Source organism: Hyperolius riggenbachi, chromosome 12 (assembly GCF_040937935.1).
Source record: "Hyperolius riggenbachi isolate aHypRig1 chromosome 12, aHypRig1.pri, whole genome shotgun sequence".
In the NCBI taxonomy this organism is placed as follows: domain Eukaryota; kingdom Metazoa; phylum Chordata; class Amphibia; order Anura; family Hyperoliidae; genus Hyperolius; species Hyperolius riggenbachi.
Window position 1 is genome coordinate 28617237 of NC_090657.1, and position 24622 is coordinate 28641858.

Here is a 24622-nt window from a genome sequence, read left to right on the forward strand (position 1 = left end):
AAGCCTAATTGGTGGCGGAAAAAAAAGATATAGATCAGTTCATTGTGATAAGTAGTGATAAAGTTATAGGCTAATCAATGGGAGGTGAACATTGCTCAAGTGAAAACGACGGAACGCGAATGGGTTAAAGTGGATCCGAGATAAACTTTTACTCGTTGCATAATTGTGTTCCTTTCAAATAGGGCATTCCTCAAGCCAAATACTTTTTTTGTTTTGTTTTAATACTCTAATTTCCTATAAACTAAACAAACCTCGCCCACAGCTCCTTTTGTGCCTTGGCACTGTAGCAAGGGCTTATGGGAGCTCAGTCTGGGCAGGAGGAGGTTACTAGCCATTGATTTCAGAAGCAGAGGGAAGGAGGGAGGTGGAGAGGGGACTGAATTTACACACAGGCAAGCTGATAGCATCTCCAGCCCTCAGCCTGTGACAAATGGAACATGGCTGCACTCATTGTATCACAGGAATAAATAATCATAAACTATTGAAGCTGTTGGCAGCTAGATATGCTGTGTAAACTATCTAAACTTTAGATAAGATATATAGACAAGTTACTTGTTATAGTTAGTTTTTCATCTTGGATCCACTTTAACTGTTACAGAACTGGTCAAAGGTAAAATTAAAGGGAACCTGTAGGGAGATACATAAGGAGGCTGCTATGTGTATTTTCTTTTAAACTATACCTGTTGCCGGGAAGTCCTGCTGTTGCCAGGAAGTCCTGCTGATCTCTCTAGCATAAGTAGTGTCTGAATCACACACCTGAAAGAAGTATGTGGCAAATAAAGGCATATTTTAGCCAGAAACATCTAATCTGCCTGCTTGTTCAGGGTCTATGGCTAAAAGTATTATATGCAGGGGAAAAACAAGACTGCCAGGCAACTATTATTGTTTAAAAGAAATTAAATGTCAGCCTCCATGCCTCTCACTTTAGGTTCCCTTTAAATCTATTTTGTTTTTGTTTTTTTATTTTGTTTTTTTCTGTTGACATTATTATTTACAGACCCACCAGCTGTGGGCAGGGCTATGTTAGCTTAGCTTGGAGTTCAGCAGTGAAGTCTTCAGCACTGTGGTCATTCTTACAATCAGCATGCTGCCAGCAGAGAGAGCCTGCTTTGCTGTTATTAATGTGATGCAGCTAACTGACAGAACTGAGTCAACAAACTGGGTCAAACCCCGTAGCAAACAAATCCAAATCGGCAGACAAGACAAGGTTGTTGCGTAGACGCAAGGTCGGGGCAGGCAGCAATTAGCAGAATTCAGAATACCCAGCAACAAGATTTCAGTCAAATGCTGGCACCCAGGTCAGATCCAAACCCATCAGCAGCATCTACTAGATGCCAATGCTATGCGGCAAGTGGCGCTGACTCAGGAAGGATGTATGCCAGGAAAAGGCTAACGGTGGTTGGATAGGTCACAGAACATCAGCGTGCTTTGGAGGAACTATTGGGAGGACTATTATTGGACTTCAGCATCTGCAGTTGGGCAGCACTGAGTGGCTGATACATAAACTGTGATGCTCATGTGCCTATAGCATCTTAGAGATTGCTATTGGGGTCCTGTACACTGCAAATGGATCATTCACCAGTTCTTTAGTTTAAAGGATACCCGAAGTGACATGTGACATGATGACATAGACATGTGTAAGGACAGTGCCAAGCACACAAATAACTATGCTGTGTTCCTTTTTTTTTTCTTTCTCTGCCTGAAACAGTTAAATATCAGGTATGCAAGTGGCTGACTCAGTCCTGACTCAGACAGGAAGTGACTACAGCGTGACAGTCACTGATAAGAAATTCCAACTATAAAACACTTTCCTAGCAGAAAATGGCTTCTGAGAGCAGGAAAGAGATACAAATGGAAATTTCTTATCAGTGAGGGTCACACTGTAGTCACTTCCTGTCTGAGTCAGGACTGAGTCAGCCACTTACATACCTGATATTTAACTCTTTCAGGCAGAGAAAGAAAAAAAGGAACACAAAATAGTTATTGGTGTGCTAGGCACTGTACATACACATGTCTATCTCATCATGCCACTTCGGGTATCCTTTAAAGCAAGCAAGTTTCCTCTTATACTTATTTGTTTCATGAACCAACAGACTAGTCTTAATTCACAGCATAATTAGAACTCATGTGTAATCCCCCCTTCCCCCAAATAGCAGTGGGTCCTCTCTTTAGAATCCATTGATCCCTCTCCCCAAGTTGACATAACCCACCCTCCCCCACCCTTTCTGCAAGTATAGCCACTAAAACACTCCCTCTACATGCACACTAGAAAACTACATCAGAATCCCCACTACCTCCACACAATGCACAGTTGATGCGCAGCGGGGCATTTCATGTACCTGTTTCAACACTGCTTTGGGTCTTCTCAGTATTTCCCAGCAGTCATGTGCTCACTGCTAGCATACCTCCAACTCCTAATCACATGACATGCATTGGAAGTTAAAAGTATGCAACACAAAATGTTCAGCTGCTAGTAGGAACTTAGACAAGTGGATCAGGTGAATCCCACTGTGCAGACCCCCCCCCCCCTTTCCCCCAGAGTTAAAGAGGAACTCCAATGAAAATAATGTAATAAAAAAATGCTTCATTTTTACAATAATTATGTATAAATGATTTAGTCAGTGTTTGTCCATTGTAAAATCATTTCCTCTTCCTGATTTACATTCTGACATTTATCACATGGTGACATTTTTACTGCTGGCGGGTGATGCCACTGGAAAAAGATGCTACTTTTTTGGCAGTTGTAAACAGCTGTTATTTCTCACAATGCAACAAGGCTCCCACATTGTGATGTCAGGACCTCAGTGCTGTGAGGCGCTGACATCACACTGTGGGAGGAGTTTCACCACAAAATCAACCATACAGAGCCCCCTGATGATCCTTTTGTGAAAAGGAAAAGATTTCTAATGGGAAAGGGGGCATCAGTTATGGATTGGGATGAAGTTCAATTCTTGGTTACGGTTTCTCTTTAAAACAAACTGTAAACTGTATAGTCTTAGTGCTAAGTTCTTAAAGAGACACTGAAGCGAAAAAAAAATTATGATATTATGATTTGTATGTGTAGTACAGCTAAGAAATAAAACATTAAGATCAGATACATCAGTCTAATTGTTTCCAGTACAGGAAGAGTTAAGAAACTTCAGCTGTTATCTCTATGCAAAAAAGCCATTAAGCTCTACGACTTTCAAAGTCGCAGAGAGGGCTGTCTTCTGACTTTTATTATCTCAACTCTTAGTGCAGAATGTGTAAAAAAAAATCAAAAAATTGTCATTTACTGTAACGATCGGTGTAACACAGAGAGGGTCTGATTACCGGTGATCTGCAGTATCACCGAGAATACAGATATATACCCGATTATTGATGATCTGCAGTATCACCGATAATCAGATATATCTTTAACCTCTGGACACCTGGGTAATAAGAGTGTTTGGTGCAACAGAAATACTTTGAGGACTGCACCTGAGGAGCAGGTGCACAGCAGTAAGAAGTACTGCACAGTAACACGTTCCTTCCGTAAGCCTGAGACTCTCCCGAGGGAGGGGTCAGGCTAGGAGTAGGAAGGACAGAGTGTGAGTGACACCAAAGGAAGGGTGTCACCCCCAGGTCTGTGAGCTATCTCTAGACTGGGGAGATAGCTCTCAAGGTCGGACAAGCCGGGTCGGCAACAGACAGACAGATCAGGGACAGAGACAGGAGACAGATGCGGAATCCTAAGACAAGCAGAGTTCGGCAACAGAGTATCAGATATAGCGAAGTACCTAATCAGAGATCAGAAGAGTAGTCAGGAAAGCAGAAGGTCATAACAAATAATCAACAATGCCTAGTCTTGGGTGTGAGCTCCTTGATCATCAACACCCTGGAACTGGTCTAGATAATAACACAGATAATATACAGTTTTCCCTAGACTGAGGTGTGAGGTCCTTGATCGTCAACACCCAGGAACTGGTCTAGATAATAACACAGATAATATCACAGATACTGACAAGGTCTGAGTGCTACCACGTAGTGATCGCAACGGCAGACAACCAGAGAATGACCAGCACCCAGTATATATAGCAAGGCGCTCTCCAGTGCCTCCCCTAAGTGCTGGACCAATGGGAAGTGGTGGAATTGTCAGCAGACCGGCTTGGTCAGCTGACTCCCTTCTGGCTGTCATAAAAGCTCTGCCTCTCAGCGCGCGCGCGTCCTTCTAAACCTGTGTGGACTATCAGTCCCAGCCACACCAGACCTGTGCTGTAAACCATCCGCTGTGCTGGGCGCGGAACCAGCCGCACCGCTATCAGAGCATGCGGCGGTTCCTCCACGTTCCGCCATACTGTCAGATGTAGGCCTATGCGTGCAAACTGCCGTGTCGGACGCGGAATCCGCCGCCTTGTTCTCAGGACATGCGGCGGTTATTCCGCATTCAGTCATGCCAGCAGATGCAGGCCCATGTGCGCAACCTGCCGCGTTGGACGCGGAATCAGCCGCCTTGTTCTGAACACTCGCGGCGGCTTTTCCGTGTTTTCTCACATTTACAGAGATATTTCTCCCACCCAGCATGGTATGTAAAAATACACCACAAAACACATTATACTACTTCTTCTGAGCACGGCGATACCACATGTGTGGCACTTTTTTGCACCCTAAGTGCGCTAAGGGGCCCAAAGTCCAATGAGTACCTTTAGGATTTCACAGGTCATTTTGCGACATTTGGTTTCAAGACTACTCACGGTTTAGGGCCCCTAAAATGCCAGGGCAGTATAGGAACCCCACAAATGACCCCATTTTAGAAATAAGACACCCCAAGGTATTCCGTTAGGAGTATGGTGAGTTCATAGAAGATTTTATTTTTTGTCACAAGTTAGTGGAAAATGACACTTTGTGAAAAAAAACAATTAAAATCAATTTCCGCTTACTTGTGACAAAAAAATAAAATCTTCTATGAATTCACCATACTCCTAACGGAATACCTTTGGGTGTCTTCTTTCTAAAATGGGGTCATTTGTGGGGTTCCTATACTGCCCTGGCATTTTAGGGGCCCTAAACCGTGAGGAGTAGTCTTGAAACCAAATGTCGCAAAATGACCTGTGAAATCCTAAAGGTACTCATTGGACTTTGGGCCCCTTAGCACAGATAGGGTGCAAATAAGTGCCACACATGTGGTATCGCCGTACTCAGAAGAAGTAGTATAATATGTTTTGAGGTGTATTTTAACACATACCCATGCTGAGTGGGAGAAATATCTCTGTAAATGGACAATAGTGTGTAAAAAAAAATCAAAAAATTGTCATTTACATAGATATTTCTCCCACCCAGCATGGGTATGTGTAAAAATACACCCCAAAACACATTTTACTACTTCTCCTGAGTACGGCAATTCCTACATGTGCGGCCCTTTTTTGCAGCCTAACTGCGCTAAGGGGCCCAAAGTCCAATGAGCACCTTTAGGCTTTACAAGGGTGCTTACAATTTAGCACCCCCCAAAATGCCAGGACAGTAAACAACCCCACAAATGACCACATTTTGGAAAGTAGACACTTCAAGGTATTCAGAGAGGAGCATAGTGAGTCCGTGGCAGATTTCATTTTTTTTTTTAGAGTTAGAAGAAATGGAAACTTTTTTTTTTGTCACAAAGTGTCATTTTTCGCTAACTTGTGACAAAAAATAAAATCTTCTATGAACTCACCATGCCTCTCAGTGAATACTTTGGGATGTCTTCTTTCCAAAATGGTGTCATTTGGGGGTATTTATACTATCCTGGAATTCTAGCACCTCATGAAACATGACAGGTGGTCAGAAAAGTCAGAGATGCTTCAAAATGGGAACATTCACTTTTGGCACCATAGTTTGTAAACGCTATAACTTTTACTCAAACCAATAAATATACACTGAATGGATTTTTTTTTATCAAAGACATATAGCAGAATAAATTTGGACAAAAATGTATACAGAAATTTTACTTTATTTGAAAAATGTCAGCACAGAAAGTAAAAAAAATCATTTTTTTTGACAAAATTCATCTCTTTTTTGATGAATATAATAAAAACTAAAAATCGGAGCAGCAATCAAATAGCACCAAAAGAAAGCTGTATTAGTGACAAAAAAGGAGGTAGACTTCATTTAGGTGGTAGGTTGTATGACCGAGCAATAAACCGTGAAAGCTGCAGTGGTCTGAATGGAGAAAAAGGCTCTGGTCCTTAAGGGGTAGAAAGACTGTGGTCCTCAAGTGGTTAAGTTAGACTTTCCAGAAATACCAGTGTCTTATTTTGTATTTGTAAATTAAAAGTACAACTTTTCAGTTTTTCCTTTTTTTTTTGTCTTATGATGAATGATGACTGTTTTGAATGTTTGCAGCTCCTAACTTGAACTATTGACTATTCCGTTTGGCTTTAAAATACAGTGTGAGCTGGGCCTAAGAACAGAACATATCCTCTGTTAATTTGTCCCCATAGCTCTCAGTTGCCCGTTTTCTCATACTTTTTGTTGCTTACAAGGGCCTTGCCGTCTTTCTGATGCCAGTACTATGTACCGAAGCTTGGGAAAATTCCATGCATTTTTCTGTGTCTTTTTATAATGCAAAACTGAAGTGCTACGTGAACCAGTGTCCAGTGCTTGGCTGGCCTGGCCCAAACCCAAGTGCCCTGGCCAAATGCTTTGAGAATGGCACAAATACTGCTTTTCACAAAGTTTGCTGCTTCTGTGTTTTTGTTTCTTTTTATCAGTTGTTTCTGTGTGTATTGAAGTACATTTACAAGCATTTCATAAGTTTCAAAGGCTTTTATTGAGAACTAGAAATAAGCCCGCTCGTTAAAAAACTGGCCCTAGACCTGTGCCGCGACCCCCACTCCCCCCTCTCCCCCCTCTCCCCTGCAACGGCCGTGCTGCGCACACGGCCGTGCTCTCAGACACACGCATGCACACAAGCCCGCCCCCTGCATTTTTCTACCTGCTGTTCCAAGTCCACCCACATACCGCGCATACATGCTAGGTAAAACGCATGGACACAGGAGGACGCAGGGACACAGGGGTTTTATTATATAGGATAACATCAAGTGTATGCAAATAGTCAATAATAGTAGTGTTGGCCCTTCTTTTGTAAGGCCTCTGCAGTTTGCCCCGGCAATCTCATTTGGTATTACTGAATGGTTTGAGGTAGCTTTTCAGCTGTCTCTTAGGTGTGCCTTAATGACGACATTAAGACCCACTTTAAAGTGGTATAAAACATAAAACCCTGACATAATATCCAATAGAAACATGTTTTCCTACTTTTTATATGCCATACGGTTATCATATTTGCTTTTGTGCATAAGTATTATTATTCATTTAGAAATTACAAGTTCCCAAACTACACTTTTTTTGTTCTGAGAGCTGACTTTGCATTTTATTCATAACTGCTTTAGGGCTGGTTCAGATGGGCGATTTTGTGGCATTTAACGCAGCGGTTTTTGGGATCTACATCCATCCTATGCAAGTGAATGGGAGCCATGAAAGCCTGGCGGTAGATCCCAGCGTTGCGTCTAGTCTCGAAAGCAACATGCTGCTTTCAGAGGCGGTAAACGCCAGGAAACAATAGCAGAGACCAGAAATGCTAGCCTTGAACGCTTCCCAAAAGCCTCCAAAAGCTAGCTTTTAAACGCTAAGCAAAAGCTCAGCAGACGCCGGTGTGAACCAGCCCTTATTCATCTTCTAATGTAAGCTGAAATGCTTTCTGATTGTCTGTCTGTGCTCAGGAGAGTCTGCAGTGTCAGAGAAGTGTTTACATTCCTCACTTGATACAATAAAGTAAGCACACACAGCATCTCTGCCTGCAGGCCACTTGCCTTCTCCGCCACCACCAACAGGGTCCAGGACTCTAGGCAGATTCCTGAATTTTTAAGGCCGCTGCTAGCAGAGGCCGCTACACTAATTTTTCTGGTGCGTGTACATGCCTGCCTAATTTTTCTGGCTGCACTGCGGGCAGCTGCAACAAAAAAACAAAAGGCATGTACATGTGCCCATCCCCCTTCGTGATCATTACCTTGCCGCGGTGAAGGGGCTTGCGTATCACAATGAAGCAATGACCACCGGCTATTTGAGTGTCTCGGGTGGGGGTGGCACACAAAAGATAATAAGGTCGTTGCTTCATTGTGGTCAGACCAAATTTGATCAGCTGGACAGTCACTGTTGTTCTATCATTGAGCTATCTCAGCCCGGCGACCATATGGGCTTGAAAACCGCCACGGCCTACACTCTCGCCAGGGTGCGCACCAGTCCAGCACGGCCGTCACTACGCAAACAGCTGTTTGCGGTGTGTTACACAGTGAGTTTGGTGCGTCAGTGTGAAGCAGAACTCTAATTACACTCCCTGATTGATGTATACACATGCAAGATGTTTTAAAGCACTTTAGGCCTGCAATTTAGCATTCAATGTAATTTCTTCCCTTAAAACGCTGCTTTGCGTCAAATCCAGATTTTTCCCCGGGACTTTGGGCATGTATCCCACTCCGCCATGCCCCTTCCATATGTTAGACCCCTTGAAACATGGTTTCCATCACTTTTGTGGCCAGCATAATTTTTTCTATTTTTCAAATTCGCCTCCCCATTGAAGTCTATTGCGGTTCGCGAACTTTTCCGTGAACTGAACCTTCCGCGGAACAGTGTTCGCGAACCGAAAGTCGGTGGTTCGCGACATCTCTACCACTCAGGCAATCCACCGATAGCCAATGGTCAAAGAGAAGATCAGTTAGCCAGATCCGCTGATCTATGTCCATCAGTGACCATCGTCCCTACATCAGGCAACTTGGCGGCCACCCGACTATCCAATTCCATTAATCGAATCGGATGAAAATATGTGTCCTGTCAAGTGCATGCCCAAGCGGCAATGCAACCAATTTCGGGCACATGAATTGGATAGAAATGCTGCAAGATGTATGGCTGACTTGCTCGATCAGGTGTGTGGCATGAACGGTGAGCGATATCGGGATGAATGCGATGAAACCCCTAGCGCTGTTCACCCAGTGTGCAGATGTGTATTGTATGTGTGTGTTTATACATTACCTGTCCTGTGTCGCTGTGCTAATCTGTCTTCTGAATCTGCTGCTCTTCCATTACCCCATAAACGCTGCCGGCACATAGCACAGCAGCGCGTGTGTGACATCACTCATGTGCCTTGCTGGCAGCATGTATAGGGCTAATAATGAGCGGCTGATTTGGAAGACGAACGGGCACCGTGACACAGGACAGGAAATGTATAAACAGGGCCGGATTTACCAGAAGGCACGTGCCTACAGGCGCCTCATGGTGGAAAGGCGGCCCTCTCTCCCGGGTGCTTCCCTCCTTCTTTCCCTATGCAGAGTCCTGATGAGAGTGTACATAAGAGATTACACAACCTGCTCTCGGCATTCAACTGACCAGATCTCCCTTCAGTCAGGGGCACCTCTAGCTACCTAATACTTGGGGACACCTCTAGCTACTTAATATTGAGGTCCCTTTAGCTACTTAATACTCGGGGAGGGGGCGGAGAACTCTAGCTACTTAAAGAGAAACTCCAACCAAGAATTTAACTTTATCCCAATCAGTAGCTGATACCCCCTTTTACATGAGAAATCTATTGCTTTTCACAAACAGACCATCAGGGGGCGCTGTATGACTGATATTGTGGTGAAACCCCTCCCACAAGAAGCTCTGAGGACCGCGGTACTTTTGACAGTTTGCCACAATGTAACAAGGTTCACAGACAGGAAATAGCTGTTTACAGCTGTCTCCAACGACCAAAACAGCTAGAAGCAGCTACACAACCTGCCCACAGTAAAAATGTCACCATGTAATAAATGTCAGAATGTAAATCGGGGAGAGGAAAGATTTTACAATGGGCAAATACTGACTAAATCATTTATACATAATTATGGTAAAAGTGAAGCACTTTTTTTATTACATTATTTTCCCTGGAGTTCCTCTTTAATGTTAAGGGTACGTCTGGCTACCCAATACTAAGGGGCACTTGTAGCTACATTAGATGGGTAAGGGAGAAGTGACAGCTGGGCCAGCCAGCACACTTGCCGCTGCGCTTCAGCGGAAGTTAGTAAATTCCTAGAGGGCAAAGTCTAAGGCGTCAGCACATCTGTGTCTATAGGCTCCTCTGAGGTAAATCCGGGCCTGTGTAGAAACACACACATACATGTACATTTACACTCTAGGGAACAGCGGCGAGGCGGCGCAGGTGGTGGACGTGGCAGACTCAACCGATTCCTCAGAGAGTTCATGCTGAAATCTATCAGGAATCGGCCTGTGGTGTATGGGCAGCTAACCGATCTCTCACTGATCAGATTCGATCACAGAGAGATTTGTTTCTTGGTCAGATCTGCCCGTCATCGCCTGATCTATGGGCTACCTTTAGCTGGAACGACACCTTTGTGCTGTCATTTGGTAATAAGAGACTACCGTCTAGACGAAATGTCTCAGTTATGCATGCAGCTAGACAGCTGCATGTCAACATCAAAAGCATCGAGCTGCAATTGTTTGAAGACAGTATGCAGCATTAAATTAATGAGCTTGTAGTAGGCTGCCGGTGGAGCTAAGTAATAGGAGGTAGACGCTATGTTAACGTTAACTCTGCTGGGGAACAATAAAGATTGTTAGTTTCATACTGAACGTAAGAGAGAGAGATCTATATTATTTTTCTGCGGGTGGGAAGGCTACTTTTAATGAGTCCTCTAGTCTTCTTTCCCCTGCTCCATCCCTCTCTTTCCCTCTGCAATCTCTCCTTAGTTCTTGGCAGCTGAGCCTGTGACTTGAGACATTAATTACTAGCACAGTGTGCTGTTTATCCTCCTTATTAACACACCTGTGCTGGTGGTGCTGTGTACGAGTTGCCGTCTCGCCTCACGTGTGCGCTCGTCCTGTCAGAGCGGTGTCTGCGCTTCCACTGAAAATGGTGGGATTACTGATTAACCCCTCGAGAGCAGCCTGCGCGGTGTCTTGACATTGATTTCCGATAGGGAACGCTACGATTTAGAGGATGAAGAGTCAAGGGGTTAGCCTGTGTCTGAGACGCTGCGTTTTATAATGCAGCAAAAGGAAGGAAAAGAAAAATATTGGCTTTCTGATGTGGAAGCAAATTCAGGCTCCTCCGTCTCTATGCAATTTGGAGGCTGTTTTGATGGATTTTCCAAGATTAAAGGACAGTTGTAATTACGCCTTGGGATTTGGCCTAATTAGGGCATTTTTTTCTTATTTTCATTTCTTTAAAAACTCCATAATGATCCTTCTGGCCTCACTGACAAATAAAGTAGTCAACTACTGACTTATTCAAGTTTACGAGGTATTATACCAATACTTGGCGTGGCTGGGCTGCAGGAGGTTCAGACGGATGTGGAAAGTGGTCTTTAACCACTTTATCCACTTCTATAGTATAGCTACATCCTCCGTGACTTCATCCAAGCCACGAGGACATAGATAACGTCTTGTAGCTAAAGCACAGCTGGGCATGATTGGGCTTTCTTCTGTGCAAACCTCTGGTACTATCTGATGCAGAACTAATTGGTGAAAGGGAATATATGTTCCCTGAGCCAATAAGATTCATTTTTACCATTAAAATACTTATATTTTCTCAGTTCATAGTGAAAAATACTTACTGTGGCATTATTTCAGAATCAAATATTCTCACCATAAATTGTGACAGAAACATGATTTAAAGGAATACTATCAATACCCAAGTGTTCTAAAATAACAATGTACAAATAATGTCTACGTAGCTGTGTAAACAATTTCCTACTTTTCATGTAAAATATCAGAGGCAAAAGCTGTAATTTATTGACGGTAGGATTTAGCTATATTGGGACAAATCAATTGCAGAAGGGGTGTCTGCTTCAATGCACAGCCAGAGTTGCATATCAGACTACAGAAAGCAAATATCAAACATACCAAACTCTGAAAGCAAAAACAGTATGAAAAGCTGTGAAAATTAGTTACATTTCCTCTGCTCTCTTCAGACAGGTCAGTCAGAAACACAGGACACAGGAGCTGCAGCTGTTCTCTCTGTCACACACAGAGCTACACATAGAGTTAACTGATCAAGTGTGAGGGGAATTTCCCCTCTCCTCATGGCTCAGTCAGCCTCAGTTTTGGCCTCAGTAAACTTTGAAAGTATTTTGATAACAGTAAACAATGAAGTTGCTACTAAAATGTATACACCAGTACTTAGCAGCACTTCCCAAACAATTCCTGTGTCAATTGAAAAAAAAATGTGAATCGATAGTATTCCTTTAACCACTTGCCGACCGCCCCCAGCCGATGGGCGGCGGCAAAGACTGGGCCCAAACGACCGCAATACGCCCATCGGCGGGGGCGGCTGCGGGAGTGGCTATGCGGCGATCGCGTCATTCGTGACGCGATCAGCCGCCGGGGACTGGCTCCGCCCACCGCTCGTAGTAACCCGCCGGCCGTTCGGAAGCGCCGGCGGGTTACTAGCACCCGGATCGCCGCATGTACATAGTATAATAGGCTTTGTAATGTATACAAAGCCTATTATACTGGCTGCCTCCTGCCCTGGTGGTCCCAGTGTCCGAGGGACCACCAGGGTAGGCTGCAGCCACCCTAGTCTGCACCAAAGCACACTGATTTCCCCCCCCCTGCCCACTGATCGCCCACAGCACCCCTCAGACCTCCCCCCTGCCCACCCCCCAGACCACTGTTTGCACCCAGTCACCCCCCTAATCACCCATCAATCACTCCCTGTCACTATCTGTCAACGCTATTTTTTTTTTATCCTCCCCCTGCCCACTGCCCCCTCCTGATCACCCCCCATCCCTCAGATTCTCCCCAGACCCCCCCCCCCCAGACCCCCCCCCCTGGTACTGTATGCATCTATCCCCCCTGATCACCTGTCAATCACCCGTCAATCACCCGTCAATCACCCGTCAATCACCCCCTGTCACTGCTACCCATCAATCAGCCCCTAACCTGCCCCTTCGGGCAATCTGATCACCCACCCACACCAATAGATCGCCCGCAGATCCGACATCAGATCACCTCCCAAGTGCAGTGTTTACATCTCTTCTCTCCTCTAAACACCCACTAATTACCCATCAATCACCCCCTATCACCACCTGTCACGGTTACCCATCAGATTAGACCCTAATCTGCCCCTTGCGGGCACCCAATCACCCGCCCACACCTCAGAACGTCCTCAGACCCCAGCCCTGATCACCTCGCTAGTGCATTGCTTGCATCTATTTTCCCCCTCTAATCACACCTTGAGACACCCATCAATCACCTCCTGTCACCCCCTAGCACACCTACCCATCAGATCAGGCCCTAATTTGCCCCGTGTGGGCTCCTGATCACTCGGCCAAACCCTCAGATCCCCCTCAGACCCCCTTCCGATCACCTCCCCAGTGCATTGATTGCATCTATTTTCCCCTCTAACCGCCCCCTGAGACACCCATCAATCACCTCCTGTCACCCCCCTAGCACTCCTATCCATCAGATCAGGCCCAAAACATCCTGTCATCTAAGAGGCCACCCTGCTTATGACCGGTTCCACAAAATTTGCCCCCTCATAGACCACCTGTCATCAAAATTTGCAGATGCTTATACCCCTGATCAGTCATTTTGAGAAATTTGGTTTCCAGACTACTCACAGTTTTGGGCCCGTGAAATGCCAGGGCAGTATAGGAACCCCACAAGTGACCCCATTTTAGAAAGAAGACATCCCAAGGTATTCTGTTAGGTGTATGATGAGTTCATAGAAGATTTTATTTTTTGTCAAAAGTTAGTGGAAATTGGATTTTTATTGTTTTTTTCACAAAGTGTCATTTTTCACTAACTTGTGACAAAAAATAAAATCTTCTATGAACTCACCATACCGCTAACGGAATACCTTGGGGTGTCTTCTTTCTAAAATGGGGTCACTTGTGGGGTTCCTATACTGCCCTGGCATTTTAGGGGCCCTAAACCGTGAGGAGTAGTCTAGAAAACAAATGCCTCAAAATGACCTGTCAATAGGACGTTGGGCCCCTTAGCGCACCTAGGCTGCAAAAAAGTGTCACACATGTGGTATCGCCATACTCAGGAGAAGTAGTATAATGTGTTTTGTGGTGTATTTTTACACATACCCATGCTGGGTGGGAGAAATCTCTCTGTAAATGGACAATTGTGTGTAAAAAAAATCAAAAATGTGTCATTTACAGAGATATTTCTCCCACCCAGCATGGTTATATGTAAAAATACACCCCAAAACACATTATACTACTTCTCCTGAGTACGGCGGTACCACATGTGTGGCACTTTTTTGCACCCTAAGTGCGCTAAGAGGCCCAAAGTCCAATGAGTACCTTTAGGATTTCACAGGTCATTTTGCGACATTTGGTTTCAAGACTACTCCTCACGGTTTAGGGCCCCTAAAATGCCAGGGCAGTATAGGAACCCCGCAAATGACCCCATTTTAGAAAGAAGACACCCCAAGGTATTCCGTTAGGAGTATGGTGAGTTCATAGAAGATTTTATTTTTTGTCACAAGTTAGCGGAAAATGACACTTTGTGAAAAAAAAACAATTAAAATCAATTTCCGCTAACTTGTGACAAAAAAAAAAAATCTTCTATGAACTCACCATCCTCCTAACGGAATACCTTGGGGTGTCTTCTTTCTAAAATGGGGTAATTTGTGGGGTTCCTATACTGTCCTGGCATTTTAGGGGCCCTAAAGCGTGAGGAGTAGTCTTGAAACGAAATTTCTCAAAATGACCTGTGAAATCCTAAAGGTACTCATTGAACTTTGGGCCCCTTAGCGCAGTTAGGGTGCAAAAAAGTGCCACACATGTGGTATCGCCGTACTCAGGAGAAGTAGTATAATGTGTTTTGGGGTGTATTTTTTCACATACCCATGCTGAGTGGGAGAAATATCTCTATAAATAGACAATTGTGTGTAAAAAAAATAAAACAATTGTCATTTACGGAGATATTTCTCCCACCCAGCATGGGTATGTGTAAAAATACACCCCAAAACACATTATACTACTTCTCCTGAGTACGGCAATACCACATGTGTGGCACTTTTTTGCAGCCTAACTGCGCTAAGGGGCCAAAAGTCCAATGAGCATCTTTAGGCTTTACAGGGGTGCTTACAATTAGGCACCCTCCAAAATGCCAGGACAGTGAACACACCCCACAAATGACCCCATTTTGGAAAGTAGACACTCAAGGTATTCAGAGAGGAGCATAGTGAGTCCGTGGCAGATTTCATTTTTTTTTTTGTCGCAAGTTAGAAGAAATGGAAATTTTTTTTTTTCTTTTTTTTTGTCAGAAAGTGTCATTTTCCGCTAACTTGTGACAAAAAATTAAATCTTCTATGAACTCACCATGCCTCTCACTGAATATTTTGGGATGTCTTCTTTCCAAAATGGGGTCATTTGGGGGGTATTTGTACTATCCTGGAATTTTAGCCCCTCATGAAACCTGACAGGTGCTCAGAAAAGTCAGAGATGCTTGAAAATGGGAAAATTCACTTTTGGCACCATAGTTTGTAAACGCTATAACTTTACCCAATCCAATAAATATACACTGAATGGTTTTTTTTTTATCAAAGACATGTAGCAGAATAACTTTCGCGCTCAAATGTATAGGAAATTTTACTTTATTTGAAAAATGTCAGCACAGCAAGTTAAAAAAGTCATTTTTTTGCCAAAATTCATGTCTTTTTTGATGAATATAATAAAAACTAAAACTCGCAGCAGCAATCAAATAGCAGCAAAAGAAAGCTGTATTAGTGACAAGAAAAGGAGGTAAAATTCATTTAGGTGGTAGGTTGTATGACCGAGCAATAAACCGTGAAAGCTGCAGTGGTCTGAATGGAGAAAAAGGCTCTGGTCCTTAAGGGGTGAAAAGACTGTGGTCCTCAAGTGGTTAAGTTTTGTGATAAATGGTAGAAATAGTAAAATTGAGTAATAATGTTTTTTCTATTTTTTATTCTTTTTTCCCATTAAAAATGTATAGAAAACAAAGTTGTTCTAGGGGAAAATGCCTTATAATGAAAGTGTAGTGTGTCTTGAAAAAATTGATATATATTTCATTTAGGTGTCAAAGTAGGGATAAAGTTATTGCTGATTAAATGGGGATATAGCTAAGCTGTCAAAACTGCTGTGGTCCATAAGGGGGAAACAAGGTCTGGATGTGAAGTGGTTGAAGAGTGGCTAGCCTAGCACTAGGGATGAAATTCAGATTCAGCTCAGCTTGCGACTGACATAAAACTGAGCCAATTAAACCTAATATCTGCTGGATGATTGACCAGCTGCTGGCAGATTAACTTGCGGCTTAATTGGTGAAGGTCCGCTTTGATGGAAATTTGTGTGGAAAGTTGGATTTGAAGTTCATGATCTAGGCAGCATGCCCGCATCTTCAAGGCATTTCATTTAGTGGTACAAAGCACAGGTGTTTTGGGACATGCAGTTAGTTATCACTACGTGTGGTGCCTAAATGAAAGCTCAGAGATATGATTGTCCTGGACTCACTTGAGTCTCCTATATTTATGTTGGTGGTCATCTACCGGGCAGCACGGTGGCGTAGTGGACGGCACTAGGGATTCTCACCGCGTTCCGCGGAATTCATTTTTCCGCGATTCCAATCGGAATTTGGTGATTCCGTTCCATCGCATTGGAACGGAATTGCCATAGCGCTATAGCAGAAATTCCACGGAACGATGCGTAATTCCGGCGGAATGTGGAATTTTGTAAGCCAATCACAAGGAAGCCCCTAGAAGAAGTTTAAAGTGAAAACAACAGGATTTCTTCATGAAAATCGGAATTTCTGCACCAATCCGAGGCTTACAAAAACCACCCAAACGGATTTCTGCATGAAAATCGGAATTATTTCAGCACCAATTACAGTGTTAACAAAAACCAATCAATCCTATGTTAGCAACCAGCTCCATAACTATCTCACCTATCTCAACCATTTTGTATAGGTCCCAGAGCTTACGTGACACCTCCTGTGGCGCAAAAAACACCACCATTGAACCACCGCCAGGTCCCAAAGCTTACGCGACACCTCCTGCGGTGCCAAAACCACCACCATGGGACCACCGCCAGGTCCCAAAGCTTACGCGACACCTCCTGCGGCGCAAAAACCACCGCCAGGTCCCAAAGCTTGCGCGACACCTCCTGTGGCACAAAAACCACTGCCATGGGACCACTGCCAGGTCCCAAAGCTTACGTGACACCTCCTGCGGTGCCAAAACCACCACCATGGGACCACCGCCAGGTCCCATGGCTTAAGCGACACCTCCTGCGGCGCCAAAACGACCGCCATGGGACCACCGTTAGGTCCCAAAGCTTAAGCGACACCTCCTGCGGTGCCAAAATGACTGCCATGGGACCACCGCTAGGTCCCATGGCGTAAGCGACACCTCCTGCGGTGCCAAAATGACCGCCATTGGACCCCACCGCAAAGTCCCATGGTGTAAGTGACACCTGCAGCGCCAAAACGACCGCCATGGGACCACCGCAAGGTCCCATGGCTTAAACGACACCTCCTGCTGCAAAAAAAAAATTAAAAAATTAAAAATTACCGGGGGAACAGCCACTAGGTCCCATGGGCTACCATTTAGCATAAACAAGGTTTCATTTGCAATTACTTAAATTTTTCCGCCGGAATGCGTAATTCCGCGGAAATTCGAATTTAGCGCTGGCGGAATTCCGCAATTCCGGCAGGAACGGAATTTGCTCATTCCGATCATCCCTAGACGGCACACTCAACTTGCAGTGCTGGGTCCACAGTTCGCATCCCAGCCAGGTCTACATCTGCAAGGAGTTTGTATGTTCTACCTGTTTCTGCATGGGTTTCCTCCCAAAAACATACAGATAAGTTAAATTGCCTTTCCCCTAAAAAATGGCCTTAGACAATGATGAACATATGACTATAGTAGGAATTCGATTGTGAACCAGTGGTGGGCCGAAATTTCGCATCGAAATAAGCAATTACGCATCTTAATCGTAATGTAAAATTTCAGAAAAAATCGTAATAAATTTCGTATGTAATAGTATTTTAAAATTTCACGTAATTTTCACGAAATATCTCATCATTTTGTGCCGACTTTACAGGTTAATAGCAAAGTCCCCATACATGCTATTGCTACCGTATGTTAAGCAGAATAGTGGGTATAAGTCGTAAAAAAATCTTTTTCAAAAAGACCTTGTACTTTTTGAGAAACTCGATTTTAAAAATGCCAAGAGAAATGGTTTTTAAACTGTCATTTTTCCAAGTTTAAAAAACATTTTTTACTTGCATTTTTAAAATGGAGTTTCTCAAAAACTATAAGGTATTTTTGCAAAATTCTTTTTGTGACTTATACCCACGATTCCCCTTAACATATGTAGCAATTTTGGTGTCAATGGCATGTACTGGGGCTTTGCTATTCACTGCTAAAGTCGGCAAGAAATTTTATGCAAAATTTCGAATGACTACACAAAATCAATTGAATTTGCAAATTGTAATTACGTATAAGTGTAATTGCGAAAATTTACACAATTTGGTGAAATCGTAATTTGTTGATTACGATCATCGCTATTGTGAACCCCTCTGAGGGGCAGGTAGTGACAAGACTATATACTCTGTACATTGCTACAGAAGATGTTGGTGCTATATAAGCATATATAGATTGATTCTAATTATATTAACCACTTCACCTCCAAGGGTTTTTAAAAATAATGAAAATGTATTTCATTTTTCTATGGGAAAATGTATAATAGGGTATTTGGATGTGGTTTTACTTTTTGGCCACAAGATGGAGATACAGAGTTAGTGTGTTCTAAAAATAGAAACAGGACCAAGTGTTTACATGTGTTTATATTTGTGTAAATACAGGGATGCAGATACTCCTGCTGGGAGAGGTGAAATGGTTAAAGGGAGTGTAAAGCCCCCCCCCAAAAAAAATTACATACTTACCAATAGAAAGGGAAGGCTAGATCCAGAGCCTTCCCTGTCCTCTCTTGCTCCCCCTTGTTAAAGCACCGTCACCCCAATTTAATTTGCCGCCTTTGGCCGCTTCAGAAGCACTCATGTACCCAAGTGCTTCAAAAGACAGGAGGCTCCGTATTGCGCATGCTCAAGTGCATGCATAAGCACGTTCACGCATGCGCAGTATGGAGCCGCTACTAGTCTTCGGAAGCACTCGGGGACGTGAGTGCTTCCAAAGCCTTCCAAGGGCGCACAGACCAATTGGTCAAGTACACACAATGGGGGTGACAATGCTGGATTGAGGGTAGCAAGACAAGACAGGGAAGTCTCTACAGCAGAGGAGCCCACACTTTTTCGGCTTGTGAGCTACTTTAAAAAAATTAGCAAGTCAGTATGATCTCCCTATGTACAATATTAGGAGCACACTTGTATATACAGAATGGAAAATGTAGCGGGGTCGGGATCTACCATGAAGTCCTTTGCGATCTACCTAGTGGGCACCCCTGCTCTATAGGATCCAGAACCTTCCCTCTCCATAGCTATGTATCTGGGGGGGAGAGGGGGGGGAGGTTAAGCTTTACACTCACTTTTCATAGGGAATCTTTAAAAAAAATCATACATGCCATTTTTCGAATCTTTTTATGGTTTTGAAAAGCGTCAAGAAAACATTAAAACATAACACATCCCAATTGACAGTGCAGGTTCAGCTGATACAGATCGAAGGTATATGCGATACTAGATGTACCTGAAGACATAAATGTAACATAGTACATACTTAGTAGATATGGGGTATAAATCTAGTAGAAATCATGTCTATTCATGGCCTTAGTGAAGGCATATCAAGTGGGAAGCATTCAATAAGAAAACATCCAAGTAATAAAAAGAAGTCAGTAGACTTGCAAGACCAGGAGAAAATGGCATGGTGTATCTATAGAGAGTCAATTATACTCAGTATGATATCCGGTACAGCAGAAACTGATGACATTAATGATTAGACCTTTCTTGGAGCAGTGACTGGCTGCACAACTCACATACTGCCTACTAGCTTTAAGATATTACTACCCTATGAGTAGTATGGATGAAGCACTTGAGTCTATGGATGGTTACTACTATGACAGACTAGCTACAAAGGCGCTTAACTCCCTAACGGGAACATTTTAAAGTTTAAAGAATGATATTATAATGAACACCTTTGAATGGAAACTGGGCGGTTGATTTGCCCACCTGCATTCATTCTTGAAGAAGTAATTCATATGTGTAGCTCGTTTTAAAGCGTGATGCAGACCCATTGACTACAGTTTTATTGTATCTCAGTGTCCCAGGCAACACTTATGTAACTTGTAACATCTGCAGTCAACACTCATGAATCTCAATGGACTTTGGCATCAATGGAGCTGGCTTGTATGGTTTCCATTAGAAGTTCTTCTGGTACTTTCTAACTCTTCTGCTTGCTTAGACAAGGGGATGGTGGGGTGTGCAGAACAAGATTTCCATGCAGTCTTCTATTTAGAATCCTCAAATGTTTGGACAATGGCAACTAAATTGGATGCCAGCTTTGCTAAGTTATGAAACTAATGAAGTTTTTAAGTATTTCCTCGAATGGCTTCTTGCTCAGATCCCAGTGTGGCTCTTCTCTCCTCCCTATCAATGGGGTGTTTTTTAAGTTATGATTTTAACTAACATATTTTCCAGAATCTAGACATGCAAATCTTTATATAGACGGAAGAAGTTTTTCAGAGTCTATTCACTTTTTGCAGCTATACTTTTGTATGTGCCTTGTGTTTGTGCCTCCAGGTTAGACTAACCTTGAGTCTCTCCTCCATCTTCCCAGGTTCGTGCCAGTGCCATCGCCCAGGATGCAGACCAGAATTATGACTATGCCAGTAACAGCGTTATCCTTCACTTGGATGCAGGAGATGAAGTCTTCATCAAGCTAGATGGTGGTAAAGCTCACGGGGGCAATAACAACAAGTACAGTACCTTCTCTGGCTTCATCATTTACTCAGACTGAGAATCTCCTATGTGTGAACTGCCCCTAGTCTCGCCTATACTGCCTGGGAGTGAGGAGCCTGAGAGAGAAGCAATGGTTGGCTGCCTGGACCACTCATGCCCCTTCAGCAAGCACCTTGTGTGCCCGGGAATGCGTAGCCGCCCACCCTTCTTCGTCTGTCTTCATCTCTGTTGCGTCCTTGGCTCACTTCCGTACCTTCTCCTGTGCTTCGCTGTGTCTCTGCTCAATAAGAACTTGTTACTCCATACCTGACCTAACCTGACCCCTGTAAGCTCTACTATATCCCATCACAATCGCTGAAGCTCTCTTCTCTGTTCCAAATTGAAGCCTATACTTTTCACTTGAATTTCTTATGTTTGCAATGATTTGTTTTCTGTCAACATGCTGCCGAAAATTGGGACATCTCATTCTTCTTCTTTCGCTGACAGATTTAATTACACAATTTGGACAAGACTTATGCGTGCTGACACTGCTAAGAATCGAGACTCAGACCCTCTTAAAATCGTATATGATTAACAGGAGTGACCCAAGCCAAACGTTGCTGCCCTGGCTCCATGCATGCATCTCTGACTGGTCCAATGTCTTATCTGCCCAAGGCCCCTATCAAGCCTCATTTTTAGACTTTGCCAAATCTATGTAGCCGTCCCTTCACTAGCTGCATGCATTTCTCGGCCAAGTCTATTGCTTGCATTGTTCTGCGGTATCCATGCATGAATGTTCATTTAGTCTCAGTGCATAGAATCCTCGAGAGACTTATTCATCTTTTATTAACCCCTGTCCTTGCCAAACCTCATTCTTGAATCCATCCAGCAAATTCCATGCATGATCACCTCTGTGCAACCTGACGGTTATAAACTTTTCATCTCACCTTTCTGGTCTTACAGCTTGCCTCATGATTGCCACCCTAAAACACATTTCATGCATGCATCCTTCTGCCATATCTCGCTCTTGTATTCTTAAAGTGCACCTGAGCTCTTGCACTAGACGGAGGGAAAACAGAGAAATGCACCCTGTATGTATTTAGAGAGTTTAGCTTGTCTAATTCCCCCTCATCTGTGACTAATCACAATTTGTAATTTGATCTCTACCCTGTGTCAGCTGACTGCCGTGGCAGAGCGGCTAATTTGTAAACACGGGATGTTAGCAATATGTCTGCTTCCATGGAAGCAGACAGTATACACATTGCAGATATATTGCAGGATTTGTATCAGCTGTAACAGAAATTTTTTTCTTTAACCAGTTCACCCCCAAGGGTTTTTACCCTAACGGACCAGTGCAATTTTCACCTGTCCGTGCTCCTCCCTTTTATTCCCGAATAACTTTATTACTACTTATCACAAGAAATTGATCTATACCTCGTTTTTTTCGCCACCAATTAGGATTTCTGTGGGTAGTACATTTTGCTAAGAATTTTTTTATTCTAAATGCATTTTATGGGAAAAATAAAGAAATAATGGAAAAAAAAGCATTATTTCTCAGTTTTTAGCCATTATAGTTTTAAAATTAAACATTCTCCTGTGGATAAAACCAACACTTTTTATTTGCCCAGTTGTCCCGATTATTAAACCGTTTAAATTATGTCCCTATCACAATGTATGGTGACAATAAATTTTTGAAATATAGGTGTTATTTTTCTGTTTTTTTGTTTTAGCCATAATTACAAACTCCTATGTAATAAAATAAAATTAATTTTCCCTCAGTCAACTATTTATTTATTGATTTTAAGCTGATTTTTTTTTACAAGTGTTTTTTTAAGGAGGGGGGGGGGGGGGGTTGAAAGTGTAATTTATTTATTTTATTAGTATTGTGTATTTTACATAGCATGTTTGTGCTTGTATGTGTATTATACTTTTTGGCCACAAGATGACGCTAGTGAACACTCTCCCGTTAAGGAAGTGATCACTTTTTTTTTTTATTTTTACACTTTATTTAACTTAAACAGTTTCCTGTTTTATGAATGGAGGTGGCCGCAGTTCGCGGTCACGTCCATTCACTTCAGGCATTGCGATTGGGTAGAGGACCGGTCCTCTTCCCCAATAACTTAACAAGGGATCCCGTCGGAAACAACGGCGGTAGCGGCGCGAACACGTGCGGAGCGGCGTCGGGAATGCGCGTCGTATTAAAACGTCATGTTGCCGTTAATAGGCTAAAGCATGACGTTTTAATGCATTACATTGTCATTAAATGGTTAAAGGTTATTATGTTGTTTATCTTTTAGAGCAGAGAGGAAGTTCTGAGTTCAGGTACTCTTTAATGCATGTGTGGTAACCTCATGTAAGTGTTGGCTGTACATTACTGCCTACCTCATTTCCTCTTTACAACATTGGCTTTGTCATTTGCATCCTAAAGCCTGGCTTGTTTCACTTCTCCCGATGAACCCTTAGATTTATAAACTTCCCATAAGCCTGTGTGCTGTTACACAACCTTAATAATGGAACCTTCCAATTTCCAAGATCATTTTGCCACCTTTATTACATGACATCTGTGCTCCACGTCTATTTAATGCTTGTATTTCTTTCAAAATCACACTTCTAGCATCAGAACTTTGCATACTTGTGCCAAACCTTGCGCTTGTTGATTTATAGTATGTGCCGGCATCTTTCCACTAGATCATTTATCTGTATCGTTTTTGGCTCAGCTTCTATTTCATTGACTTAAAGCTAAACTCCAGCCAAACAGCTAACGTCTGAGATGAAATGTAAAATACATACCTGACAAAGAAATGTTATTCTGTCCAGCCAGTTCTGTGATTCAGATGATCCAGCAAAGCAAAACAGCCATGACACAATGTTCTATGCCTTCTCTCTTGTCTTCTGAGAAACACAGCTTGGACAAAGTCGCTTGCCTAGTTTTCTGATTGGATAGTGTAGACTATAACCACCCCCTTAATGAGATCATCACTCTAATCTCTAGCCAGGCTTACAAAGTGAAACAAACACTGTGTCATTTCACAGATCCTGATTGGCTCATGTTGTAGCCCCTCCCCCTGTTTGTGAGAGAGTTGCTGTGAAAGATATAACAGGAAGCCGATATTATGTGAAAAATCAGGTAATTGTGCTGGCGGCATAATATATTTTTTATTGAACAGACTTAAACTATGTTTTCATTGTTCCTGAAATGAAGCTTTAATCCATCCTGAACTTGGCTGATTTTCTAGCCATCCGCAAATCATATAGCTTGCCATATAGGCCCATCTTCCTTCTAGTGTTACTTACCCATAAGTCTTCACCTTTAAAATGATTACTCATTGTGCCTGAACAATTCCCACAATCCCCTGTTTCGTTCCCCCTTCTACCTCACTATATGTATTTCTAGATTGTCCAAAATCTTGTAATTATTATATATGGTATATAGATACAGTATATATAAAGGCGAGAAATAGAGAAGCATAAACAGCCCCACAGGCTTTTAAAACCTACGTCATCCATTCAGACAATCATTTCCTCAGCTCAAACTCTGTCAGATGATGTCTCTCTATCATTTGATGGCAGAATCAATCAGATTTAGCAGCAGCATCCTAAAGGCGTACCTAAAGACTTGCTAATTAAATCAGTAACGCTTTAACGCCACGATAATATGATTTTCTTCACTTTTCTGTCCACCTCCTGAAAACTTCCATACCTGCAACATCTGTGAAGTTTGACAACGGTTTATATTTCTGTACTTAAAAATGCAATCCTGATGGGAACCTGGACAGTTATA

At 43.0% G+C, this 24622-nt stretch overlaps 1 protein-coding gene across 1 annotated transcript in view; it reads left to right on the forward strand.

Moving 5' to 3' along the window:
- C1QL1 (complement C1q like 1) overlaps positions 1 to 22513 on the forward strand; it is a 175456-nt gene extending 152943 nt beyond the window's left edge. The window contains exon 2 of the mRNA XM_068261860.1: positions 20741 to 22513. Coding sequence (XP_068117961.1) covers positions 20741 to 20920 — 180 coding nt within the window. The 3' untranslated portion in view covers positions 20921 to 22513. The remainder of the gene's footprint in view (positions 1 to 20740) is intronic.
- Positions 22514 to 24622: the final 2109 nt, after the last annotated feature.